The sequence below is a fragment of the Protopterus annectens genome, chromosome 7.part0 (assembly GCF_019279795.1).
Source record: "Protopterus annectens isolate FY-2018-M chromosome 7.part0, PAN1.0, whole genome shotgun sequence".
In the NCBI taxonomy this organism is placed as follows: domain Eukaryota; kingdom Metazoa; phylum Chordata; order Ceratodontiformes; family Protopteridae; genus Protopterus; species Protopterus annectens.
The window spans coordinates 775,229,230-775,244,622 of NC_056739.1; the positions used below are offsets into that span (position 1 = coordinate 775,229,230).

The following is a 15,393-nucleotide window of genomic DNA, read 5'->3' on the forward strand; positions in this document are numbered from 1 at the left end:
AGGGGACATCACAGAAGTACTGAGTAAGGAAAACTAAAAATTAATTAAGACAAGAAGTGTCACTGTTAGAAGAGAATAGAAGCGGGAACAGATCAACAAAAATACTTAGAAAGATACATGTGAACAGAGTGAGTAAGAACTACTGTGCACCTTGAACAGACACCAGCCTGGTTAACAACAGGAAAAAATGATACTTCTCCTTAACAGCGAACCTAAAAGCTATCCTAAAAACTACAGAACAATAACTTGCCTTCTAACAATGTATGAACTATACACTGGAATTGATGCTGACAGAGCTTGTAGTCATTTTCAAGAAAATTCAGTCATAGCAATAAAACAAAAAGGTAACAAAAGAAAGTCATATGGAGCAAAGGATCATTTGTTATTAAAAAAGTCGTAATGGAGAATTGTAAAAAGGGGAAGAATCTAAGTATGGCAGATTACAAAAAAAGCATTTGACAGCACCCCAGATTCATGGATAAAGGAGTGCTTACCAGATGTATAAAATACACCCTACATTGATCAGTTACATTCCGGTGACCATAAAACAGTGGCAAACCACTTTGACATTAAGCCATGATAAAGGACAATTTATTATCCCAGGATGATATTCCAGAGTGACTCTTTGTCACCGCTGCTATTTTGTCTTGCCCTTAACCTATTAAGCTGTCTTCTTAACAGAGTTGGTCATGGCTACAATTTGGCTCCGAGAAAACAATAAAGTGTAAAGACTTATCTTCTTCTTTTTATGGATGATTTAAAACTTTATAGTTCATCAGATGAGGAGCTGAAAGCACAAGTACGTGTAATCAAAACTTTCTCAGGTGATATAAAAATGTCATATGATCTTGTTAAATGTGCAAAAGCAACATTTAAAGCAGGAAAGTTGCAGCATCAAGAAAACATTAATCTGGAAAAAGAATGTGATATCATGGAACGTGAACAGGTGGGAGTATATAAATATTTGGAATTTGACAAAGGAGCAACAATAAAACATGAACAAATGTGAACAAAACTCAGTAAGGAACATTTTAGAAGAATAAAATGAATACTGAAAACAGCCTTGATATCTAGGAACAAAGTCCAAAATATAAACCAATTTGCTCTTCCCATTATAGCTTACAGTTTTGAAATGACTGACTGGCCTCAAAAGGTACTGGATCAGTTAGACAGAAAAACAAGAAAAATGCTTCACACTTTTCAACTGGTATATAAAAAAAATCAGTGTATGCCAAGATTATATATTCCTTATTCTGAGGAAGGCATGGGACTCCATGATATTGATTACATGTATAGATCTGCAATCACAGAACTGCCTACATATATGCTGACCTCACCAGATCCAAAACACAGTGAAAGTTTTAAAGCATGACGAGTACAAGTCTAAGATGACTTCTGTGCATAGTTTAGCAGAAGCATATCACTGTCAAGTAAGAACGGAAGTCAATCCAGAAGGAGACAAAAATCAGGCAGGAATGTGCCAAAAAAACAAAAGAAAGAATATAAGAAGGCAAGAAATGTGGAAAAGGCATAAATATAATTTCAAGTACAGAAAACTCCTGGAACAACCTCATGTCAATCAAGAGCTAACACAGGAATGGTTACAGAGAGGTGAATTTAAACCAAAAGATGAAAGGTTATCATTGGTGGCCCAGGACTGTGGACTACATATACATTGGTTTACAAAGTCCATTGAACATGTTGGAGAAACAGACAAATGCAGGTTCTGTAAAATAGAACTGGAAACAGTTGCAAATCTTGTTGCTGAGTGTGATGCACTAATGGCTGAGGGCCTATGTACTGAAAGGCATAAAAATGTGGCAAGACTGTTGCATTGGGGATTGTGCAAACATTACAATATTGAAGTAGCTGACAAGTATTGTAGATATGAGCCACAAAGCATTACAGAGAATTATGAAGTTTATACAAACGGGATCACCTGTTACCAACAGTTCAAAAAACAGATGTGAGAAAACCAGATATAGTAGCCCATGAAAAGAACACAAATAGTAGCACTGATCACTGAAATTACTACACCCAGTGATTACAGTGTCTTACGTACAGAAAGGCACACAGTTATAAAATACCAGGATTAACAGCAGAAATGAGGGCAATGTGGAAAAAGGATACCCAAACAGTTCCAGTAGTAGTAGGAGCTACAAGTTTTATAAAGTAGAATTTACAATCATATTTAGATATGTTGCTGATACATGTAAATCTGTATGAATTGCAGAAGGAGTCAGTTTGGGCCACATTGTGGTGGTCCTGCGAAGAGCACTTTTGGCTAACATCAAAAACTGAAACAATACTAATTTCATGCACTTTAATCATCTTTTGACTTAGGAATGGGGTCCGTTCCTGTCATGATATTATTAACCCAAAAGACTTGGAGAAATTAAACCAAATTAGCTTGACAGAATTTGCTATAAGATTAAACCTTGCTTGTTTCAGTCTGTATTTCTTCTGCTATAAGGGTTTTTGGTACTACATTTAATGCAAAGTTAGTATTTTTATTTCCTACAGTGAATAATCTACTGGTTGTTTGAACACAGGTAATCAGAAACATGGATGCAAAATCTATTTCCTTCCAATTTTAACAAGGATAAGAAAACTATACTGCTATAATGTTAAACACAAATGTTATATTTTAGCTGTGGTTTAGATCTTGGGTTATTAAAAGTTTATTTTGATTTGTTATGAGTATAAAGCTGCGTCCATATAAATGAAAGTGTACAACCCCACAAACCACTGGCAGTACTTTTTCTGTTTATGCATAACATCTTTTATCATATGTAAGTCATTCACTGGCATATGCTGTTGGCATATAGATATAATTTTGCTTTTGAGTTAAAATTGCTTCTAACCCCAGTGGGATGCCATCTGCAACAAGCTGGGTTTCTTTTGCTGGATCAAAATGTGCCATCACCTGATCTAACATATAACTGGCTTTTAATTTTGGTAGTGCCATGTAATGAGTCTCAGTCTAGACCCATACTTGTAAGTTTTTAATGGCTCAGTGTCAGAACAAGTATTCTGAACAGAGCATGCACCATCATTTTTTCCATACCTAAATGATTTACAAAGGCTGAAAAATCTTTAGGGTGGTACTGGTGGGAGTACATTACATTTAATTTATTTCTTTATTTATTAATTGTACATATTATAAATAACCCGTCCCACCTTTTTTTCTCTCTTTTACTTCTAAGTCTTTATTCTCCCTTTTAGTTAAGTTACCACTGCCATCCTAAATATTTAGATACTATGTAACCAAAGAATTTATTCGTGTTCTCTAGCATGAAATGAAATTGTAATTGTGTCTTCTTTACTATGATTGTATATGTAACTAAACTATGTAATGCAGAGCTTTTCTCCCCGGGCCTCCACAGAAAATGGGCTCCCTGAGCCCAGTGGACCTCTCCGGTCATCAAACTGGAAATAAATAAAATAAATAACTATACAGATGGATTGGTAAAATGGCTCCTTTCAGCTTTGACTCATGTTACTGGTGCATACAACACAATTTTAAAACATTATTTATTACTTAGAGAGGTAGATAAAACAATAAAGGTTTGCATTGATAAAAGTGGGTATAGAACTATATATGTAGCAAATGTAACTTCAGCATTGCATGTAATAACACCACATGAGTAAGTGAGATGTGAAGAAAATTTTGCCATCATGGCAGCAGACCAACAGAAATGTATCCATATAACAGATAACAGCAAAAAAGATAGCTGGAATGGGTGAAGGCTGAGCTTGACCACTACAGCTGCCAACCTAACAAGACTTCACAGCTCAAGGACACCATGAGCAAAAAGTTTATTCAACATCCACCAGCTTTCACACAAATGTGCTTCTTCAGATTAATTAAAAAGTTTTTGAGTATAGAAGCAGCAAATTTAAATACATTCAATTTAATGATCTCATGATTAAATCCAGCCAATAGATAACATTATTAACACTGTCCCCTAGAAGTAACCATCATCCAAGGATTTGTGTGTGACGTCACTTCAAAGGGGCTTCAATGACTACAGGTGCAATAAGTATGTGCAAAATATAGTGATTACTGTTGCGTAACACCAGCATCTTGTAGTGGAAAAGTGTTATCTTAAGTTGTGCTTGGCAGGGCTTATGGTTTAAAACAGACAGTGTCATCTAGGAAACACTATGCTCACTTTTAATTTCCTTTATCTGTACCTTCAAATAATACTATATGGACTTGCAAACTTCCTGTTAGACTCTTAAGTTGTTTACTGGGGGGGGTGGGTACGGGGGGCGGCTTGCTTGCCCACAGGGCCGCTTCCATTTGAAATGTTCTTGCTACTGTCCCATTGAGGATCATTTTGCCTGCTTGCTGTAGCAGTGCAGGTTCAACATAATTTGATAGTGACAGAAATAAACAGTTGTGGAAATGCTATACCCCTAAAGCTAGTTTATTTACTATAATTTATCAGCTATCCTCATGTGGATCTTTTACCTTAAATGCTGTATTTGGCTTAGCCTTCTTTTTTATCTTCAGCCAATGCTGAAAATGGGAGAAGAAAAAAAGGGAAAAAGAAAGACAGCCACAGAAGGAAAGATAGCGAGATGAAGAAAGGACTCTCTCTGCATGCAGTCTGCGCTGTTCCATACAAATCTGCATTTCATCTTACCTTTCTGCTCTCTTATTTCATCAGTCCATCACCAATGTACTCAGCATCAGGCAATGATTCTATCTACACTCATAGGTTCATTCTTGGCAGTTAGTCTTGTGGACCTTTACGAGCCTAACCACTACAGTCCCAACTTCTTGATTACCCTGAATATAAGAGCCTGCATGAACATGATTAATTTATTGATCCCAATCCACATGTTGTTCAGTGGATGCAGATGTGTTTATGTTTTTTTCCAAAGAGTACAATACGGCATTTTCCTACTTACTTTGGGTCCATGGTCTTGATGGCAGGAATTAGTCCAAGTTAGTTTCTCTTGTTGAATAAAATCATCTGCTGGACAGATACTGGTTGCACCATTTTTGCAGTCATGTACAAACTTAACAGATCCTTAATTGTCATCAGTGACACAAATGCTGAAGAGGAGTGAATCCACTGCAGAGCTCTGTATGATATCACTGGTGACCAGCCTTATAGAAGATAGTGGGCCACAAACCTTGACTGTATGAATTCTGCCTGTGAGCCAGTAAGCTATCTAGTGGGCTACATAGGGGTAAAGCAAGCAAGCTAATTAATAATTCCAGAATGTGAAACAATATAAAAAGTGTTAGCCAAGTCCAATTTTGTAGTGAGTGCCACTGGTCCATTATCCAGTCCTTCAGTCACCTTTTTAAAAAAGGACACAAATTTAGTAAATGGGATCTACATTTCACAAAACTGAACTGGCTCAGGTCAAGATATTGTAGGCTGATTATATCTTTGTTCGTAAGTCCCATGATGGTATATTCCATTACTTTATGAGCAATTATAGTGAGAAAAACAAGTCTGCAATTTACAGGCTAAGTGATAAGGTCACCTTTGTGCAGGGGTACCACTGTGGCATTTCTTCAAGACTCCTTTATAAGTTCAGTAGAAAGGCTAAGCCTGAACAGGTTTACAATGGAATGCATGTCTGATGCAATGACATAAGGAAGTGCATGAGTGCTGCCATATATGTGTTCAGCAAAAGGTGTCTGCACAAAAGTGCTTGGCTATGTGTATCCCTCACCATTCTGTACTGCTTGTCTTTTCTTTCCATTTTTTATGCATAATTTACTATTTTGGAATTTTTATGACATTTGTATATTTTGATTGCATTGTTAATTACCTGCAGACATATAATTATGGAGCATTTTGTCATTTGTTTCCACTTAAAATGAGCAACAGTATATAAAATGTGAATAAAGAAGCATGTTTAGCTATAGATACACATTTCAAAAATGGGCTCAGCTACAGATATCAGTCAGTATTGCTCTACGGGTAGTGTTTGCCTCATGCTGATCCCCTTGTTTCTACTGGGCTAGGTGGCTACCAGGCAACATAAATACCCTGATCTCCCCAAGACTTTAGAGATGGTCTCTGGTTGTACAGTTCTGATCAAAGCCAGCCCATACTCATGTCAATAATCAAAAACAGGTCAGTAATGTCACTAACAGAACCTCTTAATATGCTTGATTGAGGGAGGCTGGCCTTGAGGGGTAGCTGACTACTTCATAAGCACCAGTTGGGTACAAGGAACAAAAACAGAATGAAAAAAGACACCATGGGAGCCAGACTCTTAAGCTGGTCAAGACTCAGGAGAGAGTAGAATGGGAAAAAATGTTTAACAGTTCTTTTTACTTCCATGTGTTTCCATAAAACTTTTGTTTTCTTTTCTTTTTATACAGTGCCCTGGGTGCAATACTCCAACAGAGAGATCCTGTGCTCCAAACCTTTGCCAACCTTGCTACATATGTTCAGTAAAGAAAAGAATTGTCTATCAGTTCTGCTGGTCTTGTCTGCAAGAATGGAAAGGCCCTTCCCCAAAGTCAGATTGTTGTAGCAACAAAGATTGTATGATTCGGGGAGCACTGCTGTCTGGTAACATTGATACACCAGGGAGTTCCGTGAAGGGCTGTCCCAGATTTCGAGTCTGCCCTGGATGCAATGCACTCCTCACTCACACCAACAATGGCTGCAGAAATATCCATTGCCCAGCCTGTGGTAGATCCATGTGTTACCGTTGTCTAGCAGACCCGTCATGTAAGAACTGCACCATCCAGGACAACAGCTCAACTCTCAAAAGATTGGGACAGTCCTAATAATAATAATAACTAGCCTGCTGGATGCCCATACCAAGACACAGGAACTGTTCAACCTGTCCTGAAAGTTTTTATTTTATGGGTGCTTTTAAGTTATATCATGTAGCCAAAATGTTACAGTTTATGAAGTATTTCAGTAGTCTGTAAATATCTCACACACTTTAAACTCGCTTAAAAGCTCATATAATCATATATTTTGGAAACTGAAAATGATGAGACCAGCTGAAGAATTTCTACTTTTCATAAAAGCAGCATTTTCATAATGTAAGGTAAACTTAAAGCTACTGGCAGCAAATCCATAGTCCTTTGTAACAACTGTCTCAGATTTAAGGAGAATAAAGGAGGAGTTTAAGTGAGAAGCATGATGTCTTTATATCCTAAGGCAACTCATGTGCTGTTGTAAGTGCTACTGACATATTTCTGGTTTCAGGTTTCTGATGCACCTCTCCAAAATATGATGGACATGCTGGCTGAATTGGTCTCTCTGTTTCAACCAAAATTAAAGCAGCTACTAGAATTACACATATACACACACACACACATATACACACACTCACACACACATGCGAGTGCACGCGCGCACACACACACACACACACACACACACACACACACACACACACACACACACACACGGTCTGATTCATTCATTAATTCATTTGGCTCTTAGACTCATATGCTCATACTCATCTAAATGGAACCATCCAACCAAAAAACAGTGCATTCAGGACTTTGTATTTTTAGGGATACTCATACTCAGTAGTGCAGTTAATGGACACCCTGATAATCGAGCCAAGTTCTCAATCTCATGAGGTAAGTTTTTATTTATTTATTTTTTTAGTCCTGATAAAAAAAATTGCATTCCTTATCAGAATTGAAATGAATCCTGCAGCAGCATTGGTCATAACTATCCACTGAAAAGTTGTGTGTGTGTGTGTGTGTGTGTGTGTGTGTGTGTGTGTGTGTGTGTGTGTGTGTGTGTGTGTGTGTGTGTGTGTGTAGCCTGCACATACTCTGAGATCCAGCACAATAAATAACTCATACTTTACCTTGGACATCCTAAGATGTGCCATTTTCTGGTAAATTACTGAAGATTATAGTCACCTGAGTGTCATGATTCTTATTATTGAAAAAATAGAGCACATCCTATTTTGCCTCATATGTATGCCCTGTCCTCTCTTTTAATCTGTTTTTTTTTTTAACCAGGCAAACCACTTTTCAGAGTCATCCCAGGAATACTCTATGGTTAAGTGACTTGCTCATTGAGAGATTAGAGCCTTAATCTTCTACACTAACTACCAGACCTTCTTTATCATCTTCATTTTGCAATAAGCCATACAGTCGATCAATGCCAGCCATTAAGAGTTTTCTAGTTCTTGTTCGGATAGTACATATACATGAAACATCTGTTGTTCATTACCCTTTTAAATGTATTAAAATTGTCTTGCACTTAAGCCTCTGGGCTGTTAATGAACTTCTTCCTGTAGTCAAAAGTACAGGATTTGAATTTTTCTACCTCCATTTATCTACTATGTGACTTTGAGACAGCAACTTCACCAGTCAGTCTTCGTGAGTTGCCCTGAAAAGAGACTCTGTTTCCAGAGACTTTACCTAGTAAAATAAAATAATATTTAAAATCATCCCCATTATTTTTGTTTTTATCTAAAATTCTTGAGCAAAGACTTTGAGAGATATTTTGGTCTGGTCCTTGTAAAATGTGTGGTTTTCTGCCAAATTGTGGATTGCAATCACTAAATAATTATAAGTGTGAGTTTCAGAGTTTGTATCTTTCAGAAACTGCTTGCTAATATGTTTGATAACTGAAGAAACACTCTAAAAACATCAGCTATATTTAATATGTTTTCTTGATTTCCAATGTTTGCCTCTGTTTATTGAACTAAAAGGTTGAGAGGGAAGAGGGGAGTTGTTATGGGTTGCACTGTATGGTTCTGAAAGCTGCAAGCTAAGATACATTTCTAGGCGATTATTTATGAAATTATTCATTCACTTCATCTTAAGCAGATATCAAAGGTGTAGAGTGATACAAGTGACAGTATTTGATGGTCATATATGTGTGTGTGTGTGTGTGTGTGTGTGTGTGTGTGTGTGTGTGTGTGTGTGTGTGTGTGTGTGTGTGTGTGTGTGTGTGTGTGCACACGCAGAGGTCATAGTTCTCAACTGTCCCTAATTTTTTTCCTCATTATTTGTGGTTTGCTCCTTGTAAAATTTGTGGCTTTCTGATATTGTAGACTGTAGTGTATGCAGTCACCCAGGGGGTGATGGGCTGTTCTTGATGGCCATAGCTGTGTGTTTGTGGGGGGATGTGCAACAGGTTTGGAAGACGAGGATATGTGTTCTATTCCTACAAGAGAGAGATGGATTGCTGACTCTGCAGTGCAGCATAGGGGGGTGCTGCATTCCTGAGTGTAGTGGCCTTCCGAGGATAGGTTAAACTGAGGTCCTGTTTGCTTGAGTTGGTGGTAGTTTAGGTGGATGCAAGATGTCCACGGCATATACTGAAAAGGGTTGGGGTCCTTTATTTTATACAACATAAAAAAACACATTATTTACTTACTTACATATTTATAAAATGTACATATTTACAGACACACACACACACACACACACACACACACACACACACACACACACACACACACACACACACACACGCACACATATATATAGATAAATATATACACACATTTATGTTTATACTGTTTATTTTCATATGACATCCTCATTGTTATTCTTCCACAACTGACTATCACTCCTTCTTCCACAACCAAAATCTTATTTTCACAATATATCTGTCAAAATCCATTTTCCATTAAACAAAATTTCATTCAGTCTTTCATTGCAAATAACCCACATTACACAATATACATTTTTATTTAATCTTCTCACATATTCTTTCTTCTTGTTTTTTTAATACACATACATAATCATATTCAGATCTATACTGTTCGTCATAAATATTCTAAAAAAATTTTCTTTGCACCACTTTTTATAGAGTTTCACCACTCTTTTACATTTCAAAAAATGCTGTTGCACTTCTTCCCCAGAAAGCATGTACACTCTTTCAACTTTCTTTTTATATGTCATATTCTCCTTTACCGGTAACTTATTTATTATCAGTCTCCATAGGAAATCCTGACACTTTACTTGTAAATTTTCCCAGGAATTTATATAATAATAATAATATTGTTCCTCTCATTATTTTACCACAAAACATTCTGGCTTTCTCCATATCAGCAATTTTTATTTTCCATTTAGTTTTTTTTACGTATTCTTTTTCCCTTTTGTTTATTTTCATCAACTCCCAGAATGTTTTGTACTTATATTTAAAATGTAACATTCCCATTATTAATTTCTGATTTTCTTCTTTTACCCACTTTTTAAAAACACCTTTATTGAATTATCACTCGTGACATAAGCAAACTTAGATTTATATTAGAGTGATCAAACCATATTAACAAGTTCACATTTACAAACATTTACATCACATATGTTGTTCTGTACAATATAATCAAACCAACATTACATACACTGTTCAATTCCTGCCTTCATTTAAACCTCATTCCTTCTCCAAAACATTTTTCTGTATGTATTGTTCTCACAATCTCCATTTTTTCTATGCAATTTACTCCTAACCTTTCCTAAATATCCTACTTCCTGTTCTTTTATCTCTGTTACAATATTCACTACTTCAAATACAGTTGGTTTAGACTTTGACTTCCATTTTCTAGCAGTTGTTTTTTATGCAGCCACCACCAGAATTAAACTTAATAAGGCCTTACTATGTCTAGGCAATTCAGATTCTGTATCACAAACAAATCTTTTACTTGGTTACACTCATTTGCTTGAGCAATATTGCTGACAGAGTACTCTGTTGAGAGTTTTTAAAGTGTGCCAACTCATTACACTCCAAGAACATATGCTCCAACGTATGTCTTTCTTCCTCATTACACCTCCAACATTTGCCAGCTACCCGAGGAATAAATTCTTTGGAGTCTGTTTGCGGTATAAAAGTATCTATACAAACACTTCCAGGCAAAAATCCTAAATATTCTAGATTTTTTTCCATATTTGGGAGTTATACAGATGTCCTCCCACTGTTTCTTTGTGAATTGCATATCTGACCTCTCTCCCCAATCTTCTGACCTATTTTGATTGATTCCTATAGTTATTGTGTACTATTTTACATACCCTACTAATTAACCTTTTTTAACAGCAGCTTCTGTTCCCAATTCAATTAAAATCGCAACCAGTGCAACTCTTTCATTTAGGATACCCCTATCCCTTTTTCTTTACTTGTACTCTGATATCAATGCTGATAGAGAAGGCAATCTCTAGCCTGGAGTCCAAATGTCTTTTTGGTCTCTTCCCATTCTATTACCTTTCTCTCTCTAATTATTCATTCCCAATACCTTGGTTCCTTTGCCAGCTTCCTCCAGAAAATTCTGGCCCATATTTTCTATTCTCTGAACCCCTAATTGCAGTGATTCCTATCGGCAGAATCTCCTTTCTACAGTCCTGTGTTGGCTTAGTTCTTAGTATATTTCTGCTACTTTATGAATAAGATATTCTGTATGACTTCTGCTATTCTCCTTAAGGATCTGTGTCTAAAATGTCACTCATTCCTTATTTCTTGAATCACCCTCCACTTCATTATTATCACTTTCCATTTTGAATTATAGTTTTCTTCTTGTGTTACACATTTGAACTTTAATTGTGTAGTTCTAAAATATCACTTCAAATCATGTAATCCTAAACCTCCTTGCTCTATTGGAAGGCTAAACTTCTCTCAACTGACTCTTGCACTGTTCCCTTCCCATATAAAATCTTTCAGCTCTTTATTAATTACTATCCACTACTTCTCCTATGGTTGATAAAATATGCCTGGACTGTGTATAAAATTAAAGGCACTAAAAACATTTTACTGCTTCTATCTTGCTATCCATATCCATAGGCGAGAGTTTCCAGTTTCTCAGTTTTTGTATTATCTTTTGTTTAGATTATTCCACCATATCCTTATCTGCCATAACAGAATCCTTTTTAACTCATACTCCTAAATGCTTCATTTTATCATGTCCCAATAAATATGGGTATTGCTGAACCAATTAATCTGTGGGTACATAGTTTACATCTGTAGCCTTTGTTTTATCTTCATTAATTTTATATCCTGATAAAAACCCAGAACTGTCTCAGAATGTTCCACAACAATGACATGTCCTTTTCTGGTTCCATCAGGTATAAAACAATATCATCTGCAAATAAAGCCAACTTGAATACCATACCAGATATATCCCTGAATTTCTAAGTCCCTTCTTTTCTTTGCAAATGGTTCTAAATATAATGCAAATAACAAATGGGAAGAGGACACTTCTGCATGGTCCTCTGTTCAGGCACATCTTATCACAGTAGTACCCTTCTACTTTGATTTTTGCCTCTGATTTATTTATTTGCATTTGTTTACCAGGAAATTCCAACTGGATACAGGTCCTTTTTCAGCAGAGGCTTGGGGAGAAAAGCTCCACAGAGCAATAAATGATCCCTCATATATCTTCCTAATTAACCTTATTGTATCAGGAAATGCAAATGTGTCCATTGCTCAAGTCATAAAATCCCAGCATACACTGTTGAATGTTTTCTCTGCATCAAGACCCTCCAACGACATTGTTCTATTAATGTTATCAAATGTTTATCCCCTCTACAAAACCACACTGATCCACATGTGTCAATTTTGGCAACAATTTTGCCATTCTTTTAGCCATTTTAGACATGGACATTTTATAATCATGGTTTAAAATTGAAATGGGTTTATATAAAGCTGGATCTGATAGATCTTTACCATCTTTAGGTATTACAGCCACAACAGCTTTTTTCAGGGATGTTGGTGCTTCCCCTTCTTTTAAAATACTGTTAAACAAAACCTTCCAGATCTTTATCACTTTTTTCCTTCCTAGCCTCTAAACTTCTATGGGAATATCATCTATTCCTGGAGGCAATCCTTCAGATTGGTTATATATCATTATTATCTTATCGCCTCCCATCTTAATTGCTAACTATTGAGCCTTATCTACCTCTAACTTTGTCATATTTAAGTCTTCCATAAATATTTCCATTTTTACTTTTTCTTGATTTCCCCACGTCTGCTTTACACAAATTTTCATGACATTTCCAAAATATTTCTAATACCTCTACAGGATCCCTGGTTATTTTTCTTGTTATAGGCACCCTAAGTCTGACAACAATCCTTTCTACTTTTTGTTGCCTAAGCCATTGTGCCAAAAGTTTTTGTGCTCTGGAGTTATCAGAAAACAGTTGCTGCACTGCAGTCTTTCTAAACTCATGCATTTTATCCAAGCACTGCCTTGTTTTCTCTTTAGCACTCTGTAATCATGTCTCTTTCTGTTCTCTTATATTCCCATTATTCCTTAACACATTAACCTTTGTCAGCCCCTATAAATAATTCTTGTTACTTCTTAACCGTATGTCTTTCTCTTTTATAGCTATCTTATTTTTAAACTCCACTTTCACTTTATTTCAGTCACTAGCTATAACTTCTGTGGTATTATCTATCTTCCCTAACAATTCCCGAATAATTTCCAGTTCCCATTCCTTAAATTCCTCACTTTCTAACATGTAGGTGGGGAAGTGCCAGTGTCTCATCTTTACTTCATTGTCTTGCATTTTTATCTTCATAATTATTAGCAATGATCTGACATAGTTACTGGATGTGTGTCAAAGTTTTCACCCAAATGCACGTTTCTGTGAGATATCAGTTCTGCCTAGTCTAGCCCAGTTACTGTACCTTGTGGAAAAATATGTAAATTCTATCTGAGTCCTTACTACTGAATTCACATCTTCCATACCAAATATTTTCATAAATTTCTTCAGAAATCTATCCTCATTTGTTATATTTTCGCTTCTAGGCCCCCGGATACATCCTCATTGTTGCAAATGGGTTGCCAACTGTCCAGTATTTTTCTGGACTGTCCAGAATTAAGGGACACTGTCACTGACATTGAAGAAAATAAGAGTATGTTTCACTGCACACAGTAATATTGTATGACAATGCCATCGAGGGCATGCATTTTGCTTTCACATACATGTCCAGAATTTTTTATATGAAAAGTTGGCAAACCTAATTAATATACCCTGTTGAAAGCTGTTGAGTTCTCCCAATTTTAAAGCTGCATAAACTATAAATACATGTCAGCATAATCCTTATCCCTTGCCAGTAGCTCTTTACTACTACAAATCTGCCATTAGTATCTTTATTCCATCTTTTGTCATGTTTGGAGCTCCACTAGTAATTAATACAACTACTCCTCTTTTCTTTGTCCCAGATATTCTGCTGAATATTCACAGTGAAATCCTCACTTTTTAAATTCACAAGCCCACTTATTTCTAAATGTGTCTCCTTTAGCATTGCTATTTGCACTCTGCATTTTTAATATAATTAAATATTCTTTCCATTTTGTCTGTACGTGTGAGAGCATTCACATTCCAAGATAATATGGAAAGTATAACCATTATAAAAAAGTCATTATTCCCATATGTTATACATATGACATCTTTTGTTAAAGGAATATTTAGAGTTTTTGTGATACATTCATCCAGTAAAGTTTGGCAGGGTAATCCTTTATACATTTTTATTATTATTGACATTGGTACCTATATCACATTTTACAAGACTTTTTGTTTTAATGAGAATCCTCAAACAAAAAAAGCAAATACACCCCAAAAATGTCCCCATAACCTGTTAACTTAATACATGCACACAAAACTGTGTACATCTTCAAATAATGAAGTTTAACCCTCCTAACAGGAATAATTGTCTCAAACAGACAGCTGCAAACACAGGCCTCGGTTAACCTAGGATTGTGGTTACCCATTCTAAGATGCATGCTATTGCATGTGCATCTACTTACACTAAAGGTTGTCTGTTTTTTATCTTTATTCCCCTCCCATATGTGAAAAGCACCTTGCATGCTTTTAGAAAACATTAACTTTTAGCCTTGAAGAAACCATTGCTCTGCCTTTTTATTGCCCTATTATCAACTTGTCTCGATGGAAATGTAAGGAAAAAAAAGATATAGTCCTCAACTACAGGCTTCTAAAGACAAGCCAAAATATTTTTTGCTAAAGGAAAACTTTTCATTATATTCAGTGTGCTCTTATGTACCTGGTTCCACTTAAAACTTTAAGTTAATTCAGATATTCACCTTTGTGAAAGTAAGAGAAACCTATCAGGTCTACATATATTATGACCCAATTCCACATCTCAACAACCCAACATTACAGTCTATTCACTTAAATATGCTTTCATCTAGCCTTTTTCCCTCTTTTTGCATTGTAATGCCTACATTTCTTAATACACAAAAGAAGAAAGAAAGAGAATAAAAATACTTTACTATAAATCATGCAATTTATACTGTGAAAGGTTTCATAGAAATACTATAATAACCAGAAATTGTTTTACTTACAGTTACCCTTTTCCTTCCTCTTCCCCGCCCCTGTGGTCCTTCCAAACATTAATGACATGAATTGCCTTTCAGTTTCTCACAAGTTTAGTAAAGTCCACAAAAGCCCTCTCTTTCAATTTTTTCTTA

The 15,393-nt window shown here is 36.0% G+C and overlaps 1 protein-coding gene across 1 annotated transcript in view; it reads left to right on the forward strand.

Annotated features, from left to right (window-relative positions):
• The window catches only part of LOC122805845 (E3 ubiquitin-protein ligase ARIH2-like), a 143,912-nt gene extending 136,784 nt beyond the window's left edge, over window positions 1-7,128 (forward strand). Inside the window, exon 3 of the mRNA XM_044076099.1 lies at window positions 6,359-7,128. Coding sequence (XP_043932034.1) covers window positions 6,359-6,772 — 414 coding nt within the window. The 3' untranslated portion in view covers window positions 6,773-7,128. The remainder of the gene's footprint in view (window positions 1-6,358) is intronic.
• Window positions 7,129-15,393: the final 8,265 nt, after the last annotated feature.